The sequence below is a fragment of the Tenrec ecaudatus genome, chromosome 16 (genome assembly GCF_050624435.1).
Source record: "Tenrec ecaudatus isolate mTenEca1 chromosome 16, mTenEca1.hap1, whole genome shotgun sequence".
In the NCBI taxonomy this organism is placed as follows: Eukaryota; Metazoa; Chordata; class Mammalia; order Afrosoricida; family Tenrecidae; genus Tenrec; species Tenrec ecaudatus.
In genome coordinates this window covers 40523176-40541702 of record NC_134545.1, presented here as the reverse complement: position 1 = coordinate 40541702, position 18527 = coordinate 40523176, and the positions used below count along the sequence as shown (strand labels likewise).

At 44.4% G+C, this 18527-nt stretch overlaps 1 protein-coding gene across 3 annotated transcripts in view; it reads right to left on the bottom strand.

Moving 5' to 3' along the window:
- The window catches only part of DLG5 (discs large MAGUK scaffold protein 5), a 183263-nt gene that overhangs the window by 79207 nt on the left and 85529 nt on the right, over positions 1 to 18527 (bottom strand). For 2 of the 3 annotated variants that reach the window (XM_075535107.1, XM_075535106.1), the window contains exons 3-5: positions 16349 to 16511; positions 12899 to 13042; positions 11861 to 12044 (exon numbers count right to left, since the gene is read on the bottom strand). In XM_075535107.1, coding sequence (XP_075391222.1) covers positions 11861 to 12044; positions 12899 to 13042; positions 16349 to 16511 — 491 coding nt within the window. The remainder of the gene's footprint in view (positions 1 to 11860; positions 12045 to 12898; positions 13043 to 16348; positions 16512 to 18527) is intronic. The other variant, XM_075535108.1, reaches the window with a different exon arrangement.

Here is an 18527-nt window from a genome sequence, read left to right as displayed (position 1 = left end):
AGCCCTGGTGCCCAAGGCACTCTATTCCTCTGCTGTGTTTACAAAGTCATTGAAACAGCTACGCAGAACTCGTCGATGTGAGACTTATTCGGGAAGTAAGCGTGCACGTTCATAAATAACTCAGGACACATGTCTTCAATGTGCACAGTCTCTGTTCAGCCTTGCCTGTAGGCAGGTCTCTCTCCAGACATCCTCAGGCCTCTTGGGCTGCCATGGTGCTTGTCACGCGCAGGCAAATGTTGCAAAGCTACTGAGCTGTGCCAACAAGGCTCCTGGAGGTCCCATGCTACCAATAAGCTTGACCTGAAGGTACCAGAGCAGCCTATTCCCCAAGGCCCGGAAGCTCTCCACTCTGCCCCGTGCAGCCGAACAAGCGCCATGGCTGGACGCACTCAGCGTTCCTGCTCTGTGGGCACCCCACCCCCACCCCCCGCCGTCTGGTTCTACTACCATCTCTCTGTTTGTGACAGCTATGGCCAAGCACTTCTCGCCATCAGCCATCATCTCTATTGTTACAACTCTGCCTCTGCTCTGAGAGATTCCTAGCCCCAATGGCATGCCCACTCCCATCTTGGAGGTAGGCAAAATAGACGGATTCCTCTGCTAGGGTCCTAATGTGCCTGATTTGCATATTCCCTCAATCACAAGGTTCCAGGCGCCTTAATTGTATTTTTGGCAAGGTACAAAATTCCCATGGTGAGCCACACTGCACCTTATTTGCATGGTTTCACCAGTGTTCTGGTGGGCGTTACAAGACTATTGTTGTCAAAAGCAAGCAAACGCCTTGCTATGGACCTCACAGTGACCCTACCGGACAGCGCTGCGCCGCCCTGTGAGGGTCCAGGACTGCAACTCTCTAGGGGAGGGCCATGTTAATTGATTCACTGTGGGACACTGGTTTGTTTCTCTAGACAACCTGGCCCACGACAGTGTACAAGAAAGAACTTTGTATCAAGAAGCGCCTTCATAGGCCCAAGTGTCGACCAATGGAGATCCCCTCATAGAGGGGTTTAGGAGAGGAGATGGGTTAATTAGGGTGTGAGGTAGTATCGATGAAGAACACAGCTTTCCCCCGGATCCTGGATGCTTCCTCCCCCCAACTACCATGATCCGAATTCTACCTTGCAGGGCTGGATAGGACAGAGGCTGTACACTGGTGCATATGAGGGTTGGAGGTACAGGGAATCCAGGGTGGATGATACCTTCAGGACCAAGGGTGTGAGGGACGATGCTGGGAGAGTGGAGGGTGAGTGGGTTGGAAAGGGGGAACTGATTACAAGGATCCACATGTGACCTCTTCCCTGGGAGAGGGACAGCAGAGAAGGGGGGAAGGGAGACTCCGGATAGGGCAAGATATGACAAAACAACGATGTATAAATTACCAAGGGCATATGAGGGAGGGGGGAAGGGGGAGGGAGGAGGGGAAAAAAAAGAGGACCTGATGCAAGGGGCTTAAGTGGAGAGCAAATGCCTTGAGAATGATTGGGGCAGGGAATGTATGGATGTGCTTTATACAATTGATGTATGTATATGTATGGATTGTGGTAAGAGTTGTATGAGTCCCTAATAAAATGTAAAAGAAGAAAAGAGAAAAAAATGATTAGGGCAAAGACTGTACAGATGTGCTTTATACAATTGATGTATGTATATATATGAACTGTGAAAAGAATTGTATGAGCCCCAATAAATTGTTAAAATTAAAAAAATTTTAAAAAAGAAAAAAAAAAAAAAAGAAGCGCCTTCATATTAAGAAGGCATCCCTTCCTATCAGGAGACCCATGAGTAAAAAAGAGGAGATCCAGAAAATAAGATGTTGCACGTGCATTAAATATGGCAAAGAAAACCATCCACAAGGAGCTCTCCCAAGTGGTAAAGATAGAGATTGGGCACCTTTAGGGTGTGACAATGGTGCTTATGTGCAGGCAGAAACTTCACTGTTGTTTGGAACTTTTTTTTCCTTTCTTTTTAAACCAAAGAATGTATGCTCTTTTCAAAAAGAAAAAGATGGACAAACATCCTCCACTTTACAACCCTGAGCATTCCAGGATGCACCCAGAGGTGGCTGAGATAGTACATTCTGACTGATGGGCCCTGTGATGGAACTAGTGCCCTCTCTCGGCGCCCACACAGAAGGCAAAGCACCTGTCTCCACTGGAGAGCGCTCAGGTGGGAAGAGGCCCAGGCCCAGGCCCATGGCATTGTCGCTCCCTAAGCAGAAGTCGCCTGCCTACTAACCAAGTTAAGGACAGACTTACTTGTGTCTGCTTACTAGTTTATAAAGATCGATTTTGTATTTCCCTAGATATGGTGAGAAATAAGTGAAACTGTTCGCCAATAGGCCCTTGCTTACCTGGCTAAGCGAGCACTCCAGCCCCGGCAGGGAGTGGGAATGTGAAAATGAGCTTTGCTGAGTCTATAAGAAAATGCTGGGGACTGGGAAGAGACAGAGGCCCGTCATTCTTAGAAGCAGAATCTACGACATGGTGGAAAAATATGAAATTGTTCACTATACAGTACTAAGCACAAGTAGGCCTATGTTTACTTTGTCCATTGGGTAATCGAACACTGCGCTCAATGCTGCCTTCTTTCCTTGGGGATATATCGTGCAGGGGACACAAGAGCCCCGCAAATTCCTAAGTAAACAAGCAAGTCAGACAGCACCATTTCTCAACAGGGCCACTTCAAGTTACCAAGGTGTGGATGAAACCAGGCACCAAAACCCACCTTATCTAGACTTAGGAGCTAGACCTTTGCCCGAAGGCCAGTTGGGGAACAAACCTGTGGCCACCCCACCCCCTCCCTGCTTCCCCTGCTACGAACCTTCACACTGCTTGAATTCCCATAGCCAGAGCTGTGAAGGTGAGGAGAGAGTGGGCAGTAGCCCGAGAGAGCAGGTACTTCTAGGCAGCCCAGGGAGCTTCTCTCCTGAAGCTGTGGGGTCTCCTCATGCAGTGAGGTCTGAAGACAGTATTCACTCAAGTGACCCTCTGAGGGTCAGCCCCAGAAAAGGAAGGAGAAACATGGAAAGGAGGAGAGGTGGGAGAGGAAAACCTCCACCTTTCGCTTGAAGGGGTAGTAAGAGAGAGGAAACAGCAGGTGATCATTTATATGAATTTTTATTTGTAAAAGCCAACTAAATGCTAAGATATATGGGAGACTAAGAGCTGACAAAAGTTCATGCTTGAGGGCAGCTTGGTTTTTATGAGAAGCTCACAGGAGTCCTATCTTTCTTATTTTGAGGTCTAAATCACATACCACACAATTCACCCCTTTAAAGTAAACAAGTAAGTGGTTTAAAATACATCACAAGACTACAAAACCATCTCCATCTAAATCTAGAACATTTTCTGGAAACTCTGTAGCCATTAAGTGTTCTCTATTCCTCCCAACTCCCAGCTCCCGGCAGCCACCAGCCTGCTTTCCGTCTCCAAGACTAGCCTCTGCTGAACAATTAATACAAATGAAATCATACAGTAAGTGTCTCCCTGTGCTTGTTTGTTTTTACACTTAGTAACTCGTTTTCAAGTTCATCCATCTGTTGCATATAATAGGATTTCATTCCTTTTTGTGGCTGACACTCCATCGCCTAGGCAACCACTAACAGCTTCTAGGTAACATTCTGAAGCACTTCAAAATAAGGAGGATACCATTATTACACTTTCTATCTGCCATAACTGACTTTACATGACAATCCTACTGTGAATAACAGCAAGGTTCTTCACATCCCTACCCTGTGGTTAGTGGGGACCCTGAGAGTGGATTTGGGGCTCCCTTTTGACTCATTTTAAAGTTGGTTTTAATATTTTCTACTTTCATTTAGATTGAGGTTTTTCTGCTTAGGCATCGGTGTTGGGTTTTGTTTGCTTGTTTTCTATGATTTTGTATTATGTTTGTTTAGTACTGTATGATTTTCTCTATATGAAACCCAGTAACTAGCCAGGGGAGTAGCAGGGGAGGATGCGGAAAACGGGATCTGACTTTACAATGAGTATGAGAAGAAAATGTTCTGAAACTGATTGTGGTGGTGACTGTGGAATGCACCTTGCTGTGACTGAAGGACTAAATTGGACACGTGGGTGACGTGCCAATGAAGATGCTTTTAAAAATAGGGTAAGGCATGCACAAATAGAAATAGGTATTTTATACATTAATCAAAAAATAATTTAAGCAATATAATGTATTATTCCAGTTTTTGTAAATAAATGAGTGAAAAAGATTCTACATGCACAGATAAAAGCTACAGACCCGTCACTGGTAGTTCACTAATCAATGGAGACTACAGTAAGAACTTCCATTCTTTAAAGTTTTGTATTGTCTGTTTCTTTTACTATTTGTTACAAAATGTTTATTAATTTGAAACCAGAAAATAACAATGGCGTAAGACCTAAACAATTGCCTTGTTTCCCCTTTCTGAACAGTTTAACAATGAAAGCCATTAGGTACAGCAGACTACAGGGCAGAAGAGAGTATCCAGATTTGGATACGTAGTCTGCATGGCATAAGCATTTAAAAGCTCTGGAAGAATGAGAACAGTTGGGATGGAATTTCTCAAAAAGTTGAACACAGAACAGATGACACAGAATCCCACTCCTGGATATACATAGCCACGTAAAATGAAAACGCAAGTCGACGCGAAATCTTGTACACAAATGTTCCTGAAAGCATTATTTGCCGTCTATCTAGATAAGATAGGCAGGATCAACAATTTGAAGGAGAAAACAAGGGAACTGATGGTTCCAGGGGGATATGGGAGAGGGGGAGTTCGGTGAAAGGAAGTGGGTGCTAACAAACCCAGGGACAAGGGAAGAACAAGTGATCCAAAATCGATGGCAAGGAGGGTGTAGGAGGCTGGTAGGGCACGATCAAGGGTAATGTAATTGAGAGGCATTACTGAAACCCAAATGAAGGCTGAACATGATAGTGGGACAAGAGGAAAGAAAAATGAAACTGAGGCAAAGGACATTTACAGAGGTCTAAATACAGGTATGTACATAGATAAATATATTTATATATGAGGATGGGCAAATAGACCTATTTGCATGTATGTATAGATTTAGTATTAAGGTAGCAGATGGACGTTGGGCCTCCACTCAAGTACTCTCTCAAGACAAGAATATTCTGTTCTGTTAAACTGGCATTCCATGATGCTCACCTTCCCAACAGGATCTCTGAAGACAAAGCGGGTGCATAAGCAAATATGGTAAAGAAAGCTGATGGTGCCCAGCTATCAAAAGATATAGCATCTGGAGTCTTAAAGGCTTGAAGATAAACAAGCAGCATCTAGCTCAGAAGCAACAAAGCCCACATGGAAGAAGCGCACCAGCCTATGTGATCACGAGGTGCCGAAGGGATCAGTTATCAGGCATCAAAGAACAAACAAAAAAAAATCATATCATTGTGTGCTCACCTCCCTAATACGATCATTGAAGACAAATGTGTACATAAGCAAATACGGTGAAGAAAGCTGATGGTGCCCGGCTATCAAAAGATATAGTGTCTAGGGTCCTACTGGCTTGAAGGTAAGTAAACAAGTGGCCATCTAGCTCAGAATCAACAAAGCCCGCATGGAAGAAGCACACCAGCCTGTGTGATCACAAGGTGTCAAAGGGATCAGGTATCAGGCATCAAAGAACAAAAATTCAAATCATTGTGAATGAAAAGAACAGATTGGGGAGCCAAAGCCCATCTGCAGGCAACTGGACATCCCTTTACAGAAGGGTCGCAGAGAGGAGACGAGCCAGTCAGGGTGCAGTGCAGCAACAATGACACATACAACTTTCCTCTAGTTCCTAAATGTTTCCTCCTTCCCCACTATCATGATCCCAATTCCATCTTACAAATCTGGACAGACCAGTGGCTGTACACTGGTACAGACAGGAACTGGAAACACGGGAAATCCAGGACAGATGATCCCTTCAGGACCAGTGGTGAGAGTGAAGATACTGGGAGGGTGGAGGAAGGATGCAGGGAGGGTGGGTTGGAAAGGGGGAACTGATTACAAGGATCTACATATAACTCCCTCCCTGGGGGATGAAGAGAAAAGTGGGTGAAGGGAGACATCGGACAGTGTAAGATATGACAAAATAATAATAATAATTTATAAATTATCTAGGGTTCATGAGGGATGGGGTAGCGGGTAAGGAGGGAGGAAAAATGAGGAGCTGATACCAAGGGCTCAAGCAGAAAGCAAATGTTTTGAGAATGATGAGGGCAACAAATGTACAAATGTGCTTGACACAATAGATGGATGTATGGATTGTGATCAGAGTTATACGAGCCCCCACTAAAACGACTGACAAAGAAAAAGGCTGTGGAGTATGTGCATGGCTGACAGGATGGCTACAGAGCCGATCGATCCTTCCCCAGCACTCAGGACCTCAGAGGAGAAGAGGGGGAACTTGTCTCCACACTCCCCCCTAATTAAGACCATAATGAACCCTAGCCCTTTCAGCCCCAACATATGTACTTGGGTATGAATTGCATACTAGGGAGGGGCAAATGTGGTTAAACTCAAGCAGGATAATCCATGAGTTCCTGCAACTTGGGGCTGAGAACGTCACAGCCCAATCACTGCATTGCCAGCAAACAGGAGACGGCAGCCAGCTGGAACTCCCGGGACTGGACTATGGCAACACCTCCCCAGACCATCGAGAGGATGAGCCAGCTCTGGAGGAGTGCAAAGTTAGGTGAACCTGCATCATGGGAAATTTACTTAGCACAGGAGAAATTGAAGCTCATCTCTCTTCAGATCCAGGAATTAGGCCCAGGCCCAGAGTGGAGTAATTTAACACAGATCATGGGTCCTGCTCTAATACACAGTCAGTGGATAAAGCTCCAGCAGGCAGTGTCTTCTCTCCTCCTCCATGTAAATTATTTGATTTATATTTATATTTGCACTTCCTACAATCTTGCGAGCTGACGTTGAAACCAGGATCTTGAGAGGTGCAGAATATAACTGTTTCTGGCCACCAGCCCCTAAGAGGCATAAGGTAGTGCTAAATGACCTAGCCACCCTTGAATCTGGAGAATCTAAAGCACGTGTGCAGCCCAGAGACAAACAACACCATATCTCAGTGACAGTAGTCAACTACTATGTACATGTGAAAACAGAACACTGAACCTCAATTGAGTGAAATAAATGTAGCTGTGAAAAATAATGTTTTATATATTCTTATATATAAGAAAGAGAATGTTTCATATATTCTGTGTGAGTTTAGGAAAATAATCTTTAGTCACTTTCAATGAATAGAGGAAAACTTTGGAAGAAATACAGGAAAACAAAATAGTAGAACTAAGGAAAGTACTATAAGAGCAATCTGATAAAGTAAATGTAAACCTCAGACTAATACAAGGACTCCAAATAGAAATTCAAAGGCAAACACTACTGTAACTGGATAATAGTTCGAAAGAACTGAAGCAATGGAAACACAATTCATAGATCTTGAAGACAAAACTCTTGAGTCCAAAATACAAGACAACCAAAAAATAAAAATGTGGGGTTTTTTTAAAGTTGAAGAAATCCTAACAATTCTGTGGGATATTATCAAAAGGAACAACTTATATTTGATAAACATCTCAGAACAGAAAGAAAAATTAATTACCAGGCAAAAATATCAAACATAAAGAAAAACTCCCACTAGAGAACTAAGACCTTCTAAAAGTAGATTTGTATACATCAAAAGACTTAATCAAAAGAGTATAAAGAGAACTCAGGGTGAGGGGATTGGTAATGATCTATCAGGTAAAGGGCTAATTTCAGAAAATCTATAGAAAACTATACCACCTAAATCAGAAAAACACAAATAACCCAATGAAAATAGGGGGAACAAGATGATTTGAACAGACAATTTACCAAAGATGACATCCAGTCAGCCAACAATCAGTAAAGAACTGCTTGCAAACATGAACAGATATATGCACACACTGTTTATCCTAGCAATCTCTACAACAGCAAAAAGATGGAAACTATGTACAGCCTTAAAAACAATGAAGAGCTAAGTGGAGAGCAAATGCCTTGAGAATGATTGGGGCAGGGAATGTATGGATGTGCTTTATACAATTGATGCATGTATATGTATAGATTGTGATAAGAGTTGTATGAGTCCCCAATAAAATGTAAAAAAAGAAAAGAGGAGAAAAAAATGATTAGGGCAAAGACTGTACAGATGTGCTTTATACAATTGATGTATGTATATGTATGAACTGTGATAAGAATTGTATGAGCCCCAATAAATTGTTAATAAAAAAAACAATGAAGAGCTGGGTAAACACTCGTGACATGAACAAAATTGGAGGAAATTATACTCAGTAAAGTTAGTCAATCTCATAAAGACAAGTCTTTCATGATGCCACTTTATAAAGGGGAAAAAAATAGTCTTCTCACCCAAGAAAAAGACTTTGAAGACTATGATGAGGCAGAGGAGTGGGAGAGGGAGGAGACGTACAGGAAGAAAATTAGGGAGGGGGTAAGAAAAAAAAGTATAAATAAATGGAAAGAGAAAAGCATTTTGGATCCAGACTGAAAAGTAAACATCACCATCTTCGACAATATAGATATGCAGCCACATTCTGTTTTTCCTGCCAATGTAAGTCTATCCCAAGACATAGTTCAGTGCTCCTGTGAGTCATAAATGGGGCAATGGCCTCCAGATTAAAAAAAAAATGGAAAGAGAACATTAGAATGAACCCTGTAGTACTCAGTTGAAATTGGGGCTCATCAGTGTGAACCCATGGATTCTGATATATACGCCTACTGCTCACCCATCAACCATCTTGTCATTCAACATTTCGCATACACAGCAGTGAGAAATCTAATATCTACTTGCCCACTAACAACATATACCCGGGGCACGAGACAAGAGTTCCACTGGTTGTGATGCTTCAGCTATGAGTCAACTTTGTTAGGCCATGCTTCTCAGTGGTTTGGCAGTTATGTCATGACGTAGTTCTATGAGGATGCAGTTCTCCATTTTCTCATAATGGTAATTTACACATGGCAGGAAAATGTCACGAAATGGTTCCCCATCACGACAGTGTCCCTGCTTGTTCTTTGAGGTCAGCAAGGTCTATCAAAGGAAAATTTTCACTGGGAAGATTCGCTCGTCCACCCTACTGCCCGGATCTTGACTATATATATATAGATGTCTTTTTGTTCCCTAAATACAAGATTTAAAGGGGATACAATGGCATCCTTTGAGGATGCCAAAACTGTGATTTGATGTGACAGAAACAGAAAAGCACACAATTCTTTAGGAAAGGGTAAGCGAGATGGAAAGGTGCCTTCAGAAGGTTATGGACCTACATGGAGAAAATGTTGAAAAACAATAGCTTCACATTTTTATAATTTTACGAATAAAAGTTCCTAAGACTATATAGCAATAATTATTTTTTGTCATTTTATTGGAGTTCTTACAGATATGATAACATTCCATAGTTCAATCACATCAAGCAGTATTATAAAACTGCTACCACGGTGAGTTTAAAAACATTTTCTTTCTTCTTGAACTCCTTTATATTGGCTCTCCTTTATTCCCTCCTTCCCCCTCCAAGAACCCTTATTTATTTTTTTTTTGCCATATCTTACACCATCCAATATATTCATTCACATACAATTCTGTTGTTCAGTCCCCTTGAGTGGGGTTACACAGTCATCAATGTATAGCAATGATTCTTATTTAAGCTCATACATAGGGCCAGGAGCCCTAGTGGCATAGTGGTTACCAGTCGAGCTGCTAACCACAGGGTTAGCAGTTCAAAACTACCAGCCGCTCTGGAGGAGAGCGTGCTTTCCATTACTTTAAAGAGTCTCAGAGAGTCACAGGGGCAGTTGTACCCTGCCACATGGGGTCCCTATGAGTCGACATCAACTCAGTGGCACTGAGTTTGGTTTTATAAATAGTGTCACTAGGCTAGAAGCAACCCAACAACACCTAACAACAAAGGGACATGACACTGATTTCTTCTTTTTTTTTTTGAGATTGGACTTTTGAAGTTATTTATCATGTGAAACATTGGCAGGATCAAAACAACAGACAAGAAAAGAGAAGATAGATGAAATGACATTAATTTATTCTACGTTGCATCATTTACTATAAAAGAAACGATTAAGACAACTAGAAAACTATTGTGGTCTGATGATTAGACGGTTGTACTGTAAGAATGCTTATTTCTTGAGGTTGACAGATGGTTGTTCTAAGGGAGACTAACCTTATTTTAGGAAACACATAGCTGAGTATTTGGGGAGAATGAGGCAACAAATTAGTAACTTGCTGGTTTTTTGTGTGCTGAAGCTATATACAGCACAACATTCACCAATTAAGCAACTTCCATAGTGCAATTCAATAGTATCAGTTATTGAATATTGCACCACCATCATCACTCTCTCTTTCTATAATGTCCTACCACTGTTATTCATAACAGCAAAAGGCAACTTACGCTTGGCTGATGGCGTGGGGAATTGTAAAAATTCTTTTTTTTAACCATTTTATTGGGGGGGTCATACAACTCTTATCACAATCCATACATACATCCATTATGTCAAAACATTTGTAAATCTGTTGCCATCATCATTCTCAAGACATTTGCTTTCTGCTTGAGCCCTTGGTATCAGCTTCTCACATTTTCCCCTCCCTCCCCGCTCCCCTCTCCCTCATGAACCCTTGATAATTTATACATTATTATTTTGTTTTAAAATTCTTTGTACTCTTCTTAAAACTTTTCATAATAGCTTCAAGTTAAAAAAATGTTTCTTAAGTTTAAATAAGAAAATGATACGTCTTACTAAATTATCAGATAAATGCTGTGTTACATACCATCAAATTTACTACAGTTCCCCAAAATCTTGCTTTACCTCCGGAGAACCACAGGTGACTGTGATGGGATGGGGCTCTTGCCTTAACCAATACGTATGCTGCAGTCCTCTGAAGACACTGTAGTGACCTCCCAACTCTTCTAGACCAGATCGAAGTTGTTTTTTTTACCTTCTATTAGAGCACCCAGACACTCAGAACTTGTCACCAGCTCTTTCTGCACCCCCAGGCAGCCTGGATAGTTTTAGAGTATAAATTACAAGAGGTAACGAACTTACATACATTTCCTTCATAACTATATATCATGCACTTTGTGCAAAAGGGCTTTCAGTTAATCCTTGCTGGATGAATGACTGAGATATTGGTAAGCCTGTCTTATAGAATGCTTAACCCCGGGTCCAACATTATTCACAGCAAGCCCACATTCTGAGTGACTCGTGAGTTTAGTCAAAGTAAACTAAGAGTTGACTAAAGCAAAGGGACTAACCTGGAATAGCAACCAGTTACACTCTTCCCAGAAAAAGGTCCATGATTTCATAGGGTTTTTTGTTGTTGTTGGGGGAGGGGACACGGTTCTTTAATACTGCCAACATTCTTCCCTTTCCAGGGCAACTGGAAACAGAATTGCCTTCATGGCATTAAGAGAGCATCCCCTCTATAGTCTTTCCTGGTCCATGCACAGGAAACAAAGTGCAAATTACCAGTCTAAGTCAAATCCCTGTGTTACACACTCTACCAGCTTGGACCACAGCCTTGACAGCCCTTGTAGTATTCATAAGTACACAGTGGTATGTGTGATTACCTAACTAATATTTGTCTCCCCCATTGGGTTGCAGACTCCGGGAGAGTAAGGGCTGAAGATTTGCTCACCGGTGCCTCACAGGAAGACATGCTAAGTGATCGTCTGAACCAACTGATGGGTGGAGGATGGAGAGATGACAGATAAGTACCCTGAGAGGTAGGCGAGTGGATAGATGTGCAGGCAGGTGAGTATCCGGATGGGTGGATGAAGGGCCAGCCTGCATCCCCACCAGCCCCTCGCCCAGCTCTACCTGCTGCTGCTGAGCCCGGAGGTCACCAATCTCCTTTTGGTCCTCCTCATGGAGCCGCTTCATGTCCTCCCATGACTGCTGCAGCAGGTTACGCTCCCGCAGCAGCTGCCCATTCTCCCGCTTCAGCATGTCCACATCATCCTTCAGCTGGGTCTGGTCGCTCAGGAGCCGGCTATGGAGCGTGCTGAAACCCCCCCCCCAAACACAGACAGATGAACCTCAGCCAGCCGCCACCCCACCCCAACGGTGTCACCAGCCCCGCAGGTATCAACAATTCACCATCAGCACTCAGAGGTGGGGCAAAGCCTGTCGTCAACCAAATTCCAGAACCCAAACTACCTTTTGAAGATCAGACATAATCAAAGGTACATCTAAGAGGACAAGGAAAGGAGATAAGCTTCCAACTCAGGGAAACCTGCCACGTCTGAATACTGAGGCTAACACCCTCCAAGTGTTGCCTTGACCTGAAAGAGAGTCTGTCCCACCTGCTTGTCATGAGACTGTGAGCCGCGGCAAAGCCCCTGAACAGTGAGGGAGAAGTCAGCAGTCTGCCTGGCCCACTGCCTACAAGACAGGTTCCCAAACTAATTTGCCCTACCACCACCCCCTTAAAAAAGTTACTCAGCATCACCCTGCCAATGAAAAGCTTTTGCATAGCCTATAATCTAGATAAAGTGTAGGTACTGCTTTCAAAGCTCCCCTGGGTCCTTCTAGGTCCCCCAGAGGGGGACAGCATCCACTTTCAGAAATGCCTAGATTTTACATCAGTTTCACATCCACCATGCCTCTAAAGCAGGTGTTATGTTGTGAAGACTTACTAGTCTTATTTTAGACTTGAAAACTAAGGCCCAAAGGCACAAGGTCATTTGCTGAAGGCTTAAGACTTGCTAAGTGACCGAGGTAAGACTAGATCCAGAATCCCTGACTGCAAGTCCAGAGATGCAAGAGGGTAAGCAGCCATTCTGTAGATGCTGAGAAAGGACAGAACGCGATTACGGAATGGCCACTGCAAGCCCTTTCGAAGCAGACCCCACTCACTGGTAGAAGTCAGTCTCTTTGGCCACCTCCTCGCACCTCTTCAGGGTGTTGGTATGCTGGTTCTGGAGGCTCTGGAGGTCCGACATTGCCCGAACACACTGGGTCTTCAGTCTCTCATAGTCAGGATTCAGCCTGTGGTAGGGCCTGGCCCACGGAGGAAAACAGCCCTGTGAACATAAGCTCTGTAGTCTCATGGACAATCACTGTCTCTCAACTGAGGAGTCGTGTCGTTATCTCCACAAGGCATTCCCGGGTTACTCTAGGCCGGCAGTTTGAAGTACTGGTCTCCTATGTAACCAAATCACTTGAGTGCTTCACTTACCCAGATGTTCTGCCTTCACCCAGATAGTCAGAACCCACAAACTGAAGGCAGCCTCTGTTGCCTGAGTGCCCCCATGCACCACGCAAGCTGCAAAAGGTATAGTCTTGCTCACTAAGAGCTTCCAAGAAAGTATGTGTGCACACTCTTGCGTGCACACACACACACACACAGCAGATCCACCCATAAACTTGTAGCGAGACTCCAGCAGCCCCCACAGGGAGTAAAGTTTCACCTCTTCTTTAGAACAATGATTTTCAATCATGGGTACACATTGAAACACCAATGCTCACACAGGAAAAAAGTACAGAACCAAATCTCAAAGTCTCCTGGAATCTACATTTTCTGGGGGCACTAAGGCTAAGAGAACCCCCAAAACTGTTGCCCAAAGATGATTTGTAAGCCTTCAACTTTACATCAAAAGTATCTTCTTAAAAAAAAGGGAAAAATTAAAAAGTAAGACCGTTTAGACTGTGCATGGGGTACAGGAAAGCGAGGGAAGCAAAAGCAACTATTCAGCTGAGTCCCACTCCCTGCCCGTGGAGCTGCAAGGGCTTACTCCCTGTCCTGAGGCAGAGCCGCAGGAAAAGTCGTGAGAAAGCCACTGAGCAGCCCCCAGAGAAGTGGGGGGACAGAGAGCAGAGATGTAAACAGAAGCCGCAGTGTAGCTGAACCCTGATCCCTGCCTGTGGAGCTGCAAGGGTTTGGGTTTAGTCCCTGCTCAGAAGTGGTGCGGCAAGCTGTGGCCCTGCCGTGAAAAAGCCCCTGCCCAGGCCTCCAAGGCTGTGTGGGAATAGAGAGCAGAGATGCAAACAGAAGCAACCATGTAGCTGAGCCCGATCCCTGCCCTGAGGCAGGCAGGGGAAAACTGTGGCTGTGCTGAGACCAAGCCCCGCTACAGGCTCCAAATGGTCCCGGCTCCGGCAGATACAGCGGCTGGGCTAGGGTCAAGCCCCAGCCAGCTTCCACTGAGGCCTTGTGGCGGCAAACCTACCTGCCATTAGCCAGAGGCGTATACACTCCCCTAGCCTCCCAAAGCACTGCTCTCCCAGCCTCTCCCACCCGACGTCTTTGATGCAAGAAACCAAGTTGGCCAACCGGCAGAGACACTCACCACGCTTGAGCCTTCGACTGAGGTCAGGCACAAGAGAAACAAGATCACACTGTACAGCCATCATATGGATTAGGGTGGGCACTCGTGTGTGAGGGTTTGAATTGGGCCTAAGGGACATGGTGAAGGGAAGGGGACACGCGTAGCTTCCAATGTCCCCTCTATTGGGTCCTTGCTCTGAGAGCCTGGGTCGCTCCTAAACAGTGACTGCCAGGAGTGTTCTTTCCTCTTAGACTAGGCACCAGCCACACCGTTTTCTAAGAAAGAAAATTAAAATGGTTTCGTAGCTCTTAAAAAAAAAGATATTAAGCAGAAAAGTAACACGAAACAGCATGTAAATGAAAACTGCCTTGGGGGGGGGGAGTATTTCCCGAAGCTTTCTTCAAACCAAACAGACGGATTACAGTGACCTCTCTGAGGGCAGAACCCAGATCTCAGAGCGTTGCACACACATGGCGTCATCTAACCCCAAGCTTTCCTAATGTGCAGTCAAGGTTAAGAACGCTACCCCGAAGCAACATTTCTCAAAGTGGGGTGCCAGGTCAGCAGCATCAGGAACGTACTAAAGACAAAGTTTCTTAGTCCCAGGCCATGACCCACTGAGTCAGAAGATGGGTAAGGCAGAATGACTAGTAACGTGTGCTTTACCAAACCCTCCAGGTGACCCTGGTACATGCTCACCCTGGAGAACTCATGTCCTAGCAGGGCTTAGTAACCTTTCTCTGGAAAAGTAATAAAGCCGTTGGGCTTTGCAATTAGTACAATCTGCAGCCACCACTCACCTCTGCCATTGTAGCAATAAAGCTGTCATAGACAAGATGTAAATGAGGGAGCATGCTCTGTTCCAATGATGAAACTTTATAAAAACAAGCAGTGGGCCAAATTGGTCAGTTTGTCGACTCCTGCTCAAGCATCTATGTCATCTATCTTCCTGTCTAGTGACAGCTGATTGGGGCATATTCTACAGAAACCAACTCCAGGATCAGCCTTTGGAGTCCCAACATCATTGCACAGAAATCTGAAGGCAAGGCACAGGGAAGGAAATTAACTCACTTCCCGCTCCCCTCAGGCCTATGCCAACATCATATGAGAAGGATAAACTTTTCTGCATCCCTCTTCCTCTACAAAGTCCTCCTGGATCCTACAGGTGGATAAAGGTTCTTCTTCTGTCCCACTGATGGCCACCTTTCGGGTACCCATCTCTTATCCCTATAAACAGGGAGGTCAAAGATTTTTTTTTTCAAAAACAACAAAGAAATCAAGTAGAATACATATGACAATGGAACAATTTGTTTGTTTACAAACCACACAAAAAGCCACTCAGTAGAGGGGCAGGCCGGGGTCTTCTGGGAGACAGTGACATACATACATAGCACACAGACCAATGGATGACTCATCAATGGGGGTACTGTATCACGTAGATGCAGAGATTTGAAATAAACAGGGAATGAAGAGAAAGGTCTATTCTCTCAAGGTTGGAAGGTACAGGCCTAGAGAAGGGTCAAGCCCAAGGTTATCCAACCATGCAGTGAGGGTACGTCAAAGCAGGATCAAACCCTCATGTTTTGGCCTAGGCCGTCCACCAAATGATCATCTGCATGTGTAAATGGGAAGGGCCACTGTCAGGGGCATTTCTAGATGTGTGATGAGACACACACAAGTATACTAACATGACTGTACACACTACACGTTGCAGAAGCAGGAATTCACATGCACGAACTCACACCAACACATGGGTACACATGTATCACACCTCATAATCCTACACAATGAAAGCCATGGCCTTCTGGTTTGACTTGGAGGAAGCGCAACTCCGTACTCCCTGAGCCTAAGACCACCAGGGGGTGAGCATTTCTAGATGGAAGATGGGTACAAGGGAGCATTGGGGGCTATTGGGGTGGGTTGGGACAGGGCACCAACCCTCAAAAGCTAAGGGTAAATGTGCCCGGGAGGTAGCACTAGTTATCAGGATAATCCTTGCCCGTTGGGCCTGGACAGCGAAGCTGGTCAGAGCTGCTACCTTTTGTCAAAGGTCATCCCGTGAGTTGAAAAGGCCAGGCGCTTCCGCAGCTCATTCCTCTCTTGTGTCATCTGCCGCAGTTGAATGGAGAGGTTCTCCAGCTTCTCATTCACTTGCTGGTCGGTGAGGAGGGGTGATGGGGATGATGCCTTCCCAGTAGTACCTGGAGGGAGGATAAGAATGTAACTCAGATGCAAACAGCATTTTTGGGGTGCCAGGCAATGTGGGGCCATGGTTTGTGTCAGCTGCTACAACCACTTGTGAGGTGGGTCCTGTTAGTGCCCCTTCCCACAGAGGGAAGGAACGCTGAGTCTCGGCGTGGAAGAGCTGCTACTGAGGCCTAAGCCAACAGTCTGGCTTCAGCTTCCATGCATTTAACCCCCATCATCCTACATCGTTATTGCTTCAGGTGACTATGGCACAAAGCCTCTCCATTCCCATCCAAGCTCTGATATCTCTAGAAGGGCATTGCCTTGGCCTTCACCCTTATTATCTTCATCTGATCTGGACATAGGCTGTCACTCACTCCTGGGCATTCTTCTGCCCAGAAGGTGGGACAGGAGAGGTCATCTGAGTATAAGCAGAATACCCAGCCAAAGTAGACAGCACCTGGGGAGCCCCGCAGCAGTCCTTGGGATAGACAGCTTGTTCCATAGCTGAAGCCCAAAGCTATTTCCGCTTCCTCCCCAATCAGGCTGGACACGCTGCACAAGCTCCCAATCTAAACCTTCCAACTACCTTGCAGGACCTGCCAAACCAGCCAAAACATGCAGGTTTAAGGCAATTACGCACAGAGGAGGAGAACACCACAAGATGCAAGTAAGTCTTTGGCCTCTGGCCAAAGTGGGTCCTGATCATCTGTCCCAGGACTAAAAGTGTCCTGTCTCATAAAAAAACAGAAACTGCCATTCCCACAACTCTGACAAACCACAACTTCCATTAGAGGAAGAACTGCCTCACACACTGCCCTGAAAAAGAACAAAATACGCCCGCTTTTCTATTTAACTCTGTAAAGTATGTACCCCTGAAATCTCTGTCCTCACAAGATCAGTGGGCTCAGTGGAGATGACGGCAAGGGCAAGGGCAAGGGCAAGGGCAGAAAATAAAATACAGCCTACTTTCCCTTTGCTTCCTTTCTCCCCCTTGTTTTTTTTTTTTTGGTCTATAGATTTATCCTGCATTTGTCTTTCATTATAGGGTTCTTTAGTTGTAATGTACGTCAGTTTTAGACAACCTACACAACATGTTTTTCCTCCTTTAAGGAAAAACAAAAAACCTCTACTCCATATAAATCAAGAAAATTTTCATTTTCATTCCTTAATTCATCAATTTTCCAGTTGTTTTTAAGCAATGTGTTGCTCAATTCCATATATTTGATTTTATACCCTTGCTCTTTTAAAAAAAATCATTTTATTGGAGCTCGCACAATTCTTATCACAATCCATACATCCATCCATTGTAACAAACACATTTGTACATTTCTTGCCATCATCATCCTCAAAACATTTGCTTTCGACTTGAGCCCTGATATCAGCTCCTCATTTCCCCCTCCTTCCCCGCTCCCCCTTCTTTCATGAACCCTTCATAATTCATAAATTATTATTTTGTCATACCTTATACTGTCCAATATCTCCCTTCACCCACTTTTTTGTTGTCTATCCCCCAGGGAGGGGGTTATATGTAGATTCTTGTGCTCTTTGTTTTTAATTCATCCATATTTCGCTTTTTTATTATTATTATATACTTTTTATTGGGTGCTCTTACATCTCTTATCACAGTGCATACATTCATCCAGGGAGTCAAGCACATTTGCACATATGCTGCCATCATCACTTTCAAAACATTCTCTTCCCACTTGAGACCGATACCACTCCCCACTTCACTCCCTTCCCTCCTCCACCCGCCCTTCCTCATGAATACTTAATAAGGTATAGATTATTATTTTCACATAACTTACATTGTCCTCCATTGCCCCTCACCCATTTTCCATTGTCCGTCCTCCTGGGAAGGGGTTATAGGTTGATTCTTGTGATCAATTCCCCTTTTGTTCCCACACCCTCACCTAATCCTCCTGGTAGCTCTACTCTCATTATTGGCCCTGAGGGGTTTATCTATTCTGACCTCCCTGTGTTGTGGGCTCTTATGTATAGCAGTGTGCATGTTCTGGTCTAATCCAATT